General features: G+C 41.7%; 2 protein-coding genes across 20 annotated transcripts in view; one reads left to right on the top strand and one right to left on the bottom strand.

Annotated features, from left to right (window-relative positions):
• FHL1 (four and a half LIM domains 1) overlaps positions 1 to 2,344 on the top strand; it is a 33,814-nt gene extending 31,470 nt beyond the window's left edge. For 4 of the 5 annotated variants that reach the window (XM_063347354.1, XM_063347356.1, XM_063347351.1 and 1 more), the window contains exons 5-6: positions 360 to 546; positions 1,336 to 2,344. In XM_063347354.1, the coding sequence (XP_063203424.1) occupies positions 360 to 546; positions 1,336 to 1,493 (345 nt within the window). In that variant the 3' untranslated portion in view covers positions 1,494 to 2,344. The remainder of the gene's footprint in view (positions 1 to 359; positions 547 to 1,335) is intronic. The other variant, XM_063347353.1, reaches the window with a different exon arrangement.
• A 131-nt stretch (positions 2,345 to 2,475) lies between these two features.
• The window catches only part of MAP7D3 (MAP7 domain containing 3), a 47,335-nt gene continuing 37,654 nt past the window's right edge, over positions 2,476 to 12,156 (bottom strand). For 13 of the 15 annotated variants that reach the window (XM_063347335.1, XM_063347338.1, XM_063347342.1 and 10 more), the window contains 8 exons: positions 11,742 to 11,877; positions 10,453 to 10,633; positions 9,192 to 9,296; positions 8,886 to 8,939; positions 8,034 to 8,127; positions 7,366 to 7,564; positions 5,926 to 6,221; positions 2,476 to 3,549 (listed from right to left, as the gene is read on the bottom strand). In XM_063347335.1, the coding sequence (XP_063203405.1) occupies positions 3,524 to 3,549; positions 5,926 to 6,221; positions 7,366 to 7,564; positions 8,034 to 8,127; positions 8,886 to 8,939; positions 9,192 to 9,296; positions 10,453 to 10,633; positions 11,742 to 11,877 (1,091 nt within the window). In that variant the 3' untranslated portion in view covers positions 2,476 to 3,523. Of the gene's footprint in view, positions 4,577 to 5,000; positions 6,222 to 7,365; positions 7,565 to 8,033; positions 8,128 to 8,885; positions 8,940 to 9,191; positions 9,297 to 10,452; positions 10,634 to 11,741; positions 11,878 to 12,156 lie in introns of those variants that run through there. The other 2 variants (XM_063347337.1, XM_063347336.1) reach the window with 2 other exon arrangements.

The following is a 12,156-nucleotide window of genomic DNA, read 5'->3' as shown; positions in this document are numbered from 1 at the left end:
CCTGCTGAAACCAAGCGGGCACCAGCCTCGTGCTCGCTTTGGGGGTGGTTTAAGCTCTGTAGTAGGTATTGTGTATTCAAGCAGTAAAACCATATTTTATAAAATAGCTGCTTTACAACTTTTGCAACTGATTACTGTAGAATTGTGGAGCCACTGCATGTAAAATGAACTATTATGAAAGCTCCAGGCATGCAGGATTTCAGGCTAGAGGAACTCAAGTGCACTGCACTATTTAATTTTAATGACGACTTTCAAGATACCTTTTCCATGACAGAGCCCTCGTACCCTACACCCCATACCTGCATTGCCTCTCTTCCTCCCTCCTGATTCTGAAACGCATCTCTGCTCTTCGCTCCTAGCCCATCACTTCTGGAGGCCTCACTTACCAGGAACAGCCTTGGCATTCCGAGTGTTTCATTTGCTCCAACTGCAAGAAGCAACTGGGTGGGAAGCGCTTCACAGCTGTAGAGGATCAGTTTTACTGCGTTGAGTGCTACAAGGAGTGCGTTGCCAAGAAGTGTGCTGGCTGCAAGAATCCTATTACAGGTATGTTGGATTAAATGCAGCTTGAGGGCGGGGGGAGCTGAAGGTCAGAGCAGGGATCCCCAAAGACATGCGGCTCAGAGGGTACTAACACAGAAACAGGTCTAGAATCCCAAAAACATTCCCAGCAATTTCCATGGGATTTAACAATAAGCCACGTGCTCTTGCTGGATGGAGCCTGAGTTAGTAACTGAGTTCTTCACCCTTTGCATGCCTCAAATCTACCTCCTTCAAAACTTGCCCAACTAGAACTGTGTTCCCACCTAATCTTAGTCTGGGAACCTTAAATCTAAAAAGAGCAGCGTTTTATTGCCCCGAAGTGACATTATTTGCTTCACTTCTGATGTATTTTACACGTCACAGTTACTGGCTCAGAAAGTTCAGCCCTGCAATGTAGGCACCATCCTGCTGGTCCCATGCGACTTGCATTCCGTTTTGCATTTTAGAGCATGGACTGAGCCCGTAACAACCAGGCAGGGCCTTTAGGCCAACCTGGCCTTGGTTCCACCTTGATTTTTTTTTTTTTCCTTCAGCTTGACCGTTTCCTAGAGAAAGGACCCAAGGGAAAAAGCTTATTGCAGAGACAAGCCATGCAAGCTTTATGCTAAGCTGCCCGTTTCTCTAAGAGCAGTAACACCCAGTGGCAAACAACATGGTTCAGTTGCCGTTTTGGCTAGTATTTTAGGCATACAAGTAAGGCCTGCAAGCCTACAGAAGCACAGGAGGCAGGATGGGCAAACCCAGCCAAGGGAAAAGCTACTATCGCCGTCCTATAATTGTTTTCTCTCCTAGCAGGATTTGGAAGAGGAACCAGTGTGGTTAACTACGAAGATGAATCCTGGCACGATTATTGTTTCAAATGCACAAAGTGTGCCCGTGGTCTGGCCAACAAGCGCTTTGTTTGCCATAATGGAAAAATTTACTGTGCTGAGTGTCCCAAACGACTGTAAGGAGCAGACAGCAACTGCTGTAAAATGGATTTTAGAGCCCTGCTTTCCAAAACAATCCTGGTAAAGAAGCAGGTTTTTTGCATGTTAAGAATTTTAACTTTTTTCCATTTTAGTATAAAAACTAAAGTAGCCTCAGCATACTGGGTTTGACTTTTGAAGCTCCTGCAGTACAAAAGCATGTAGCCTTGCAAAAATTTAACTTTGCTTCCAAGTAACCCTTAGTGTAAAGGCTTGAAATGCCATTAGATTTAGCATTAGAGATCCACATACTACATAACCTGTGTGTGGCTTAAACTAAAACAAAGCTAGTTTTAATTTGTCTGGTATACATTTAAGCTCGGCACTTAGATGAAATAGGTTTGACAAGGCATGCACACCTCGGAAATAGAGATGAAAGATTGCACCTGGGATCAGAGAGATCCATTATTACGCTTTACAAGTACAGGTACATCACATACATCACACCAGTAACAGCAGCACAGTAATAAATACCTTCGCTTACCCTACCACACCAAATTTTGCAGCAAGTGTACGGAATGGCTTCATCTTACATATAACAATGTTTTGGCAGTACAATTTAGCTTTAGTTATGTTTCCATAACCTTGTTTTAATCTTGACTTCCGCATGGTTTGCCCAAAAGTTTTGCTCATCAGCTTTTTTTACATCATTGTTTAAATGAGGTTGTCTATATACAATTATTAATCCATTAACAAGAAGTAAATCTTTCAACTACACCAAAATGCACATGCATTTAGAAGTGCCTTAAAAATAGCTCAGACAACGATAGCTCTCCTATCACGACAGTGTATGGTTTATGATTTAATAAAAATGAAACTAGTGCCTGCTTGGAGTCCTGCGGTCTGGAAAATTGTGTTTTCATTTTGCCATCTTACACGATTGACACCTCTTAGGGCTGAGCTACTGCAATCGATCTGATACACTGATACTGGCAAAGCGGAGTCACCTGTTCTGCTACAGCGCCCTTAGATATCTGAGGACCAAAGCAACAATTTCCGTAAAATAATTTTTTAAATATATTACTGACACCAGACCATCTGCCAAGAACAGCCTGTGTGAAAAAGCCCTTTAGAGAATGCGTGTACAGCCACTGGCCATACACCGCTCTACCACTACCCTTCCCCAACCTGAATGCTGGTTTCAGGGTGGTCGATACCATACATTTATCGACTGGATGCTGCTCCAGTCATTCCCGAGCACCCACCAGAAACAAAGAACCCTTGCAAGACAAACAAAAGGCACCATCTCGCTGTGTCCTTGACGGTCACTGCTCTGCTGTGGCCACGGAACACTGCCAGACTCACCCTTAGAACGTAAAGCTGCCGGGGCTACAAGGAAAAGGCAAAGGCTTGCAGCAAAAAGCACGTTAAAGAATCCAAGTTACAAACACGTCATCAGCATGTACAAACACAGCCCGATGTGAAGGCATTAGTACAAATACTTCCCAACCGCACAAATGCAACTGCCAAAGAGGCTACCAGTTTTGGGAGTGCACGGTGTGGCGTAGCTAACGCGGTACCAGAGCACAGGTCAGCGTGGCAAGGGGCTGGAGACTCCTACTAAGGCAATGGTTAGCATTACAGAACTAAAGCATTGTTCAACTGCAAAGTTTATTTAACAGTGTGCACATATTTACACAGAGCTGTAACAGATCATTCAACAAATAGTATCAGCACAGAAAAAAAATATCGGCATCTTTTCCGTTAGAATGATTGTCTCTGCCAGAATGAACCAGCTATCATACAAAAATACATTTTTCCTTTTACCTAAGGCACTGCTCTAAAGTCTAAAACAGTTCTACCGTATTCTGAATAGCAAACCATGAGAGGAAGAAGGCTGAGGGTTTCCTATTGTAACCATGATGTTGAGGACAGAGCAGGTTTAGTTCCAGCAAAACCAGTTGCATTTAACCACTGAAAAGTCAGCTGCCCTTCGGATGATCCGTTTGAATGGAAGTGTCAGCCAACGGTTTACAGGAGGATTGGGGACAGCTACTCTTTACGGTGCTCACTTATCCGGTATATCTGTTACAGGAGACTTAAGAACAAGACTGCATTATTACTTTTAGTAGCAATTTGCAGAAGATGCTTAGTTAATCTCTTCATGCTGTAAAAAGCAGGCAAGTTTAGGTTAAATAGATTACTTAACGCAGGCTTTAGGGGAAGGGAAATATATATATATATGCAGCTTGCAGCCACTGTTATAAAGCTACAACAGGAACACTTAGAATAATTAACATGAACAAAACATTGACTTCAGTGGTCTAATACTGTTATGTACACAATAAAATAATACTTCCATGAGTGTAGATAAATAAGTAATTCAAAAGGAAAACATTTTTAAAAGCATGACATGTTAAACCGCACTATGACAGACGTATCTAGGTACTCAACATTTCAGTAATATCTTAGTGCATATGCTATAAAACGTTTTGATGTTTGCCAGTAGATTAAAACATATTAGCGACGGTACAGTACTGCATTTTGAAACTGCCAATATTTTCAGGGTAGAAAATAAGGAATTTTTCTTCTCCATTCGAAATTGAAGATATTTAATTGTGCCTTTTTAAATAGCACATGAACCAACAAGTAACAGCGCTGTTCTAGAACATTCCAAAGGGAGTTCAGCTTTAACACACCCCAAATGAGTCTTATTTCATCAAGTGCCATTTCTAGGAATACGCAAAACCTGGCCAGTAGCTAACTGGGGAGCCTCCAGTGGCACGCTGCTGTACATGATATTCATAGGAAAAGAAAAGAAAAGACTCAAACAGGTTACTGTAAAGTCTGTAAAAGGGAAATGATATTTGAACAAGGAAATCTCATCTAACAGTCAGCTAAATGAACGGAAAAGGAATATCAGCACAATAGTTTCCCTGAAATGTTTCAAGGTGCAAATCTAGAAGTTTGTCATCCCTCCCCCGGTGGTGTTCTGTTTTTTTTTGCAAAGTTGAAGATGGGTAAAGGTAAACAAGCAGCTTTTCAAAACAAGGCCTTCGGTACTTGATAAAACTGGATTACTGAAGTGCAATCAGATTATTTCCAGGTCTCTAGTGTTCACAGTTCTGTCCAAAGAGCAAAGAGAAGAAAACATTTAACCATCATAACCGTGTGTATTCCACATACGCCTATCATCACTGTCAGAGTCTACATCCAGCGAGCGAGCACAGAACCACTTGGTTACTTACGGTCCAAAATTGGCACAGTAGCCTTTTTTTTTTTTATACCTATGAATATTAGTTTTTCAAACTTATGCAGATAATTCTTAAACCATGTTATGTCTAAGCATTTTCAAGTTCAGAATTAAAAGGCAACACTTTCTTCACTAAAAAGTTAATGCTTTTGATCAGAACAAAATGCGATCAGCAGCATCACGTCCCATTTCCCACGGCCCATGTAGTCGTGGCCTCACGGAACGTCTCAATAAGGCTCCCTCCATGGGACTAAAATTCACAAGACGCCAAGTGACAGAGGAGACTCAGGAAACAGTTCAGTCTAGAAAAGTGCTACACTTTAATCAAAAAAAGTGCTACACATCACTTAAAGAAAATGTGGATAGCAAGTCCTGTTTTTTCCACCACCATTCATTTCAACTGTTCACGCAGTCATTTATCTCACGGAAGGAGATCTCCTGCTGTGAGTACGTCCATTTGGGGTTCAGCTCCAACACCAGAGAAGTTTACTTTTACATAAACTAGCTTACTGAAGCCTCTCTGACACACAACGCTGTACTGCATCAGCGTCTGGCTTCTCAAGTACATGTGGCTTCAGACGCAGCCCTGCTTCTTTCAGAATAGTCAGAATATTGCGTGTGCAGCCTTATTACTCCTCCCAAAATGTAACATAACCATCTGTGGAATTTAAGGTTGGTGTTACCCCTCTCAGTGAAGTGAAAGGCTGTTCTATAGTAAGTGGAGAGGACAGCTAATACGTTGCCAGAGCCTGAAGAGACCTTGTAAGACCATGCAGGCCGTCATCAAAAAGTTACAGAACATGCCTAGGAGTGGAAAGGTCTTGTCTGTAGAGTTACATCAGACACCTTTTAAACCGTTAGTATCTTCAAAAGTAACAAGTGCCATTTAAGACACGTTAGAAGAAACCTAAAAATACAACAGATGGGCTTGAGTGCTGGTAGGAGATACAGGAGCTTCCCAGGGGCCCAGCTGTGTCTTTGGAAGAGCCTTAATGTCGAGCCATAGCTAATGTCAAGAGCAAGTCCCTCAAGAGGCCTCAGCTGGTGACTCCATTTGACAGAATGCAAGTTACAACCACTAAAGAGCTTTCCCTCCGGTCTACACATAGGAAAAAGTGCCTTGAAAAAAAGAAGCTGAACTTAAGGCAAGGAGAGTAAAATGCAAGGAAGTTAATTAGCTAGCCAGAGGAAGAGACAGATAGGGAAATCAGCTTGGATTACCTGATGAAGCATCTATAGGTTTGGTCAATGAATTCACTGCACCATCTTCCTCAAAAGCCAATTTGGGACTAGAAGGTATTGTAGCAGCATCATTCAAGTTTTGATTACAGTTACCAGCAGAGATGCTGTCCGAGGTCAGTTTGGTTGACTTGGAATGTACTCCAACGTCAATAAACTCCTCAAAAGTCCACGAACCAGATTTTCCATTAAGATTCTGTGTAAGTCCAATTGTACGATCAGCTTCGTTAACACCCAACTTCACCGAGTCACCGATAACCATTTCTTTTGCAGGATGGCTAGAACAAAAAGAATGGATACTTGTATTAGAATTTCTGTATGTTTAACCTTTAGATTCATTACAGGAGAGCCAATTAGCAGTCTGCATACTTTGCAAAGCACTGAATATCCTGAAGGGCATTCCCAGACAAGCTCCTCCAGCTGCCATGTGCGATCTTCTCTCCAAGAGACAATGGGGAAGAACAACTCACCAACATACACTCACTTTTTACTATCCTTTTTAATAGCTCTCAGGTAAGAAAATTTGATATAAGAAAGCAACAAGTTTAAAGCCCTGCACCATTAAAACCCTATTTTAGTAGTATGTATTTTGCCTTTTTTCTCCAGTTAAGACTTTTAAAACACAAATCTGAACCTCACAAGACTGGCAATACTCAAAACAGATTCAAAATCTAAACCCAAATCCACGTGATCAATTTTCATTCCTTCTTAAGAAAAATCATGAAAAACTCTTTATATTCCATCACTGGAGGAATAAAATGAATTTATCATCATTTGGAAAAAAAAAAAAAAAAAAAAAAAAAAGAGTTCACAATGTCATTTCTAAATCATTATCATTTAGACGAGCAAAAGGAACAAGCATCAGAGGACAGATTTTCCAGCAGTAGGTGGAAATGCTTTATGCTCAAAAAGATAAAATTTGAAATACTAAAAAAAATTCCCATTAGGGGAGGTTTTTGTGTTGTATCTGGTGTCTCAGCGCAACTGAAACTGTTCTGGAGCTTTCTGTAGGTTATTCTCCCTTTTCAGTGTTGTTGCCCTCCCTCTTGTTTAATGTTTTGTTAACGAAAAGAACTGCTACACGTTTCAAGGGGAAAGATTTCAAGCCAATGCTGTTTCTTTAGGAGTAACACTGCCACGTTCCTGGCCACATGCCTCACTTCTTAGCAAAGCCAGTACCGTTAACCTGGTGCCATCTAAACAAACAATTATCCTGAACTAACTGCCTCTGCGTGAAGCAGTAAACGGACAGCATGCGCACGCCACACGCCTGGAGCGAGCCAGAGAAACGCCACAAAGCTCGCGGGGTGCAAGATTGGATGCAACACTACATACAGCACTGGATTTAATTCAAAGAGAGAGGGACTTCTCATGTGACAGGTAACTGCTCTGACAGTAAAACAGCCACCTACACAGACTCACCTGGAATCTTTTAATTCAGTAACGAGCAGAGACCCGTCATCACTTTTCAAATCGCCTCCATTCATAAATACTTCACTGGCCTTCAACTCTGCCACATCGTGTTCCTCAGAGTTCGCGGAGATCAAGTCACACGCAGTCTCTAAACAACCCTCTGCCTCCCCCTTGACTTCCTGGGGTAACTCAACGCCATTTAGCTTTCCTGGGGCAGGGGGGGGAAGAAAGGAAAAAAAAGAAAGGAGGGGCGAAAAAAAAGAGCTTCAGTAACAGATTCATTTTATTCGTTCTAAATGAATAAAATACAGCTGCCTAGCTGACCTTTCCTGGCCAAACTCGAAGCACTTGGCTTCAATAGATTGATTTCTTTATAGACAAGCTGCCTGTAACAACATGAAATTAGTTTTCCATCTTCAAAAATACACTTGTAAAATGAAAGCATGCTGCCTGCATTTTACTCTCAAATAACTTTTGCACTTAATCCTTTTGACTGTGTCCTGCAGGATGGAGCAGGCAGCGATACACTCTCCGTTCAGGCAGAGACCCTCCCTGGCATTCCTGGGACTTGCGTCTCAGACCATGGCAATGTAATTAAGTGACTGACATCTTAAACAATGCCCAAACGTCACTGAGACACTGATGCCACTTAGACCTGAGTCATCAAGTTTCCTTACCTGGTTGATCAGTCTTCTCAAGACCCAGCTCTTCCTCCTCTTCAATATCCTCTCCCTCCATAGCCTCAGAGGCAGACTTCCCTTCACCCTGCAACTGAATTGCCAGAGCGTTATTCAGAGCAGCTCACTACCATAAAGCGTTCCACAAATGTTCAATCCCAGCTCCCACGCAGGACTATTCCGTGCCCCGCCGTAAGGCCACACCAGCCCAGTGGCTAAGAGACAATCAGGTCACCCAGGAACGCGTGGGACCCACTTCCATCTCCTGCCCATGGACTATTCCCAAGTTTCTTCCCCTCATTTCTCCAAGGTGTGTGCCAAATATTTGTTGATTTTCAGCTACGTGAGGACTTGAGTCTTTGAATGTTCAGAGGACAACAACTACTCCTCAACATAGTTTACCGCAAGCCTTAGGTCACTACATTAACAAAAATACATCCAGTTTACTGTAGCAATCCAAGGGGCATGCAAGATTTGCTTTAAGCAAACAGAAAAAGCCAGGAAGTTAAGTTTTCTGGGGAAAAACAGCCCCAGCAGAATGCCTAGCTATATATATAAAAAAAAATAATCCATTGCCAAGCAGTGCTTTTTTAACCAATCTGCGCACAGGAACACCAGATCCCATTGTTTCTATATGCCTTGAACAAAAACACAGCGAAGGCTTTTGGCGAGAACAAGCAAAGCAGAAGGATGGGTGCAACGGGAAGCTACTGAATGTCATTCTGGTGCACCAGAACTCTGCACTTCACGTGGAAGCCAGTTTGCGTGAGGACAGCAGAGGAAGACAGGATACAAGGCAAAGCCTTCTCCGGGAAGGGCCTATTCTGTCATTACACAGATCCAAACAAGTACCTTGGATTCGCTTTGATCCGATTTTCGTGTTCTTTTCATTATTTCTTCAATTCTCTGTTAAAACAGGGAAGATATTTGCAATAACATAGAGAGCTTTACAGTTCAGCGTTCCGGTTTACATTTTCATCAATCATATACTTTCCTATTTCATAAATTTACTACTTTTTCCAGAGTTTTTAAAGCTCACAAGCTTCTTTTAAAGAACATGCTACTATTTAAATACATCTGAGACTGTTTGCCTGTTCAGTTTAACACCTCAGCCGCTATTTTAGGCTGAGTAACTTCTCTGCTTTCAAAACAGCGTACCTTTTTTCTTTCCAGCCTTTCCTGCATATTTTGCTGCATAATTCTCTCTCTTTCCAGCCGCTGTCTTTCAGCCTCTTCTTGAGCTTTTGCTTCAGCTTCTTCTCTCTAAAAATAAAACAAAAAGCAGAGAGCACCCAGTGCATAACTCTTTCCCAAGAGCCAAAAGCAGAGCTGTTGCAGGGATTCTGGTTCAACACAGACAGGAAGATCAGACAATCACTATTTAATATTACCATACGTTGCAGCTAAATGCCAAATACCCAACTGCTGGCATGAAACAGATATTAACATGACGTTCAGAAGCTGATCTGAAAAGAAAAACGATGTGCACGGCTACACTGTGATTATGGAAATGTTCTGGACGTTGTTGAGCTACTCAGGGTTCTAACTACACTTCAGGTTGAAGACTTGTCTAGGAAGGAAGGATAATTTCTAAAGTAACAAGACAGCAATTAAACTCTAAATGTGGCAAGGTTAACTTTGAAATCTTGACAGTCAGGTATTACTACAAGGACACTTGGTGCTGACCATCTTCCATTCCTTCTACACTGGAAAATCTTTTCCAGTATGACTGGAAAGAAGACAGAAGCCTAGGTAACACTGAATAATTGTTATTAACTTAAACAGGCTTTTAAAGAAGCGTTCAGACACATGTCAATGCTATCCACAAGATACAGCTCTTCAAAATACAAAGTAGTTCATTGTAAAACTGCTTTAATTTTCAAAATTAATGTAATTCAAAGTAAGTTCACTTTCTGCAAAACATCTCCCTTCAGTTACAAGGCTGCCTTTGTAAAGGCACACAGATATTAGCTGTGGAAGACTCTTTTGCAACCGGAAAAGCAGACTTGGAAACACTACCAATCTTTCTTTGAAAGGAATCGGAGCAAGCTGACTTTCCAGACAAACCACCTCCTTATAATCTGCGGCAGTAAGCTGGGAAAGTGGGCTCAGTACAAGTATTTTACATATGCAAAACAGCCTCCCAGATGGCTAAAGAAAATTCTGCCTCTGCCCCACACTTGAATTTATCAAACGTTTGGAAAAAAAAAAAAAAAAAAAAAAAGTAAATCACATAGACTAGGGCAAGGAAAGGACTTCGAGACATTCTCAAATCCATCTCAGACAGGATGAACTCTGCTTTACATAATTCCTGACACATTTGTCAAAAACATTCTGTGAAAGAAAATCAAGGTCACCCCCTCGAAAACACGTCAGCAGCTTGTACGAGGAACACAGCTGAGCCTACAGAAAAGCAGACCTGGTGCTGGAGCTCTGCAAGTTTTTCCTGCTCTTCCTGTTCTCGGCGGATCCTCTCCTCTTCAGCTTGTCTTTGCTGTTCTTCATAAGCCAGTCTCTTCTCTTCCTCCTGTTTGCGCAGCTCCTCCTCCCGCCGTGCTTTTTCCTCAATTGCTCTCTTGGCCATTTCTTCTTCTCTGATTCTAGTGTTTCCAAGATACAGATTACCAACTGGATATCCATTTCTTTAAAAGTGTGCATGCACATGAGACTGACTAGGAAAGCAAGAAAGTTCTAAGTTATCCAGTCACAGAATAACTGTGTAAAGATAATTTCTGGTGTGGATTTACAAATGCCACCATCCAGACACGTCAAAGAAAAAAGCAGAGTAACTTGGAAGAAACTACCTACAAGTACATAATGTTCTTTGCTGATTAAGTCAAGGCCAAGGCAGGTTGCTCCAATAACGGAATGTTTGACTGAGAACTGATTAAGTGACAGCTATTTAATAAAGGCTACCTGCACCTACAATGGGAATGAAGCTTTCAGTCACTGTCAAATATAAATTTAGTTGGATTTTCTAAAAGACTGTTTCTTCTATAGTCCAAATTCCACATATACTGGAGGTGTACAGTCAAATCATGCAGAGATACACAACAGATCCGATGACATTCTATTTCTGATAAAACCTCTGCAGCAGACAACTTGCAGGTTTATGACACCTTTATACCCAGGAGTGGAAAACAGACAATTCTGTAATGTTCAGAGAAGACCAGGCAGGCATTCCCTGATCTGGAATAAAGTTAGTCTGCACAAAATTAATAATTTACTTTTAAGAGCTTCTACGCGGTGAACCAAACGTACACTGAGTTATCACTTTGAATTACTTGGCTGCAACATTTCTGATCCAGATTTAGGATCACTGATGTGAGATTTAATGTACCATCAATCCATGGCCTGAGTTTATCAAAGGAAAGTTTAATAGAGAGGTTGACTACGTCAAGACCTCAAAACAAATACAAGTGGTGTAAAAAGCACATTCTAATTTTGAAATAGAAGCACCAGTGGTGACCAGAAGGAAAAAGAAGCAGCAATTTGCACTGCATTACGTATATACTGAGATGCTGGTTAATAATATACACAGCAACCTGTCCCATCTCCAACGGTGCTAGTGCCTGTCTCTCTGCTTCAGGAACTCCATTAAGATCTACAGGATCTTCAGTGAATGCTTAGGAAACATATCCAGCTGAAGTGTCCACTCCAACCACACCCCACCACTGAAAGCATCCCTTCCTTCTCCTGAACTGTTACCTTTCCTCTTCTTGTCTCTGAATTCTTTCTTGGTCTTCACGCTCTCTTTGCTCCCGAGCTAGACGGCGTTTCTCTGCCAAGATTTTAGCAGCTTCTTCAGCTGTGGTGGTCCCTGCTACTGTTTTGCTACTTGATTCTGCAAAGGTTAAAAGAAACTGCTGTTAAAAAGCGCCAGTGACTTAAAATAAAAAAGACATTATCACTGTGAGATGAGATTTTTCTTTTGACCTGCTATCTTTTCAATCAGTGCTCATCACTCAGCAGGTACACCCTGTACCTAAAGGCCCACAAGAGCCAAAGGGCATTCCTACAGAGATGCAGAGCTACAGTATCGCACTGACACCAAAATAACAGCAACTCATTTCAGCTGCACTCATCCAGCCGTATGCCAGACGATACAGTTAAAGACACTCTC

The sequence above is a fragment of the Chroicocephalus ridibundus genome, chromosome 9, assembly GCF_963924245.1.
Source record: "Chroicocephalus ridibundus chromosome 9, bChrRid1.1, whole genome shotgun sequence".
Lineage (NCBI taxonomy): Eukaryota > Metazoa > Chordata > Aves > Charadriiformes > Laridae > Chroicocephalus > Chroicocephalus ridibundus.
This window is presented reverse-complemented; position numbering and strand designations above follow the sequence as displayed.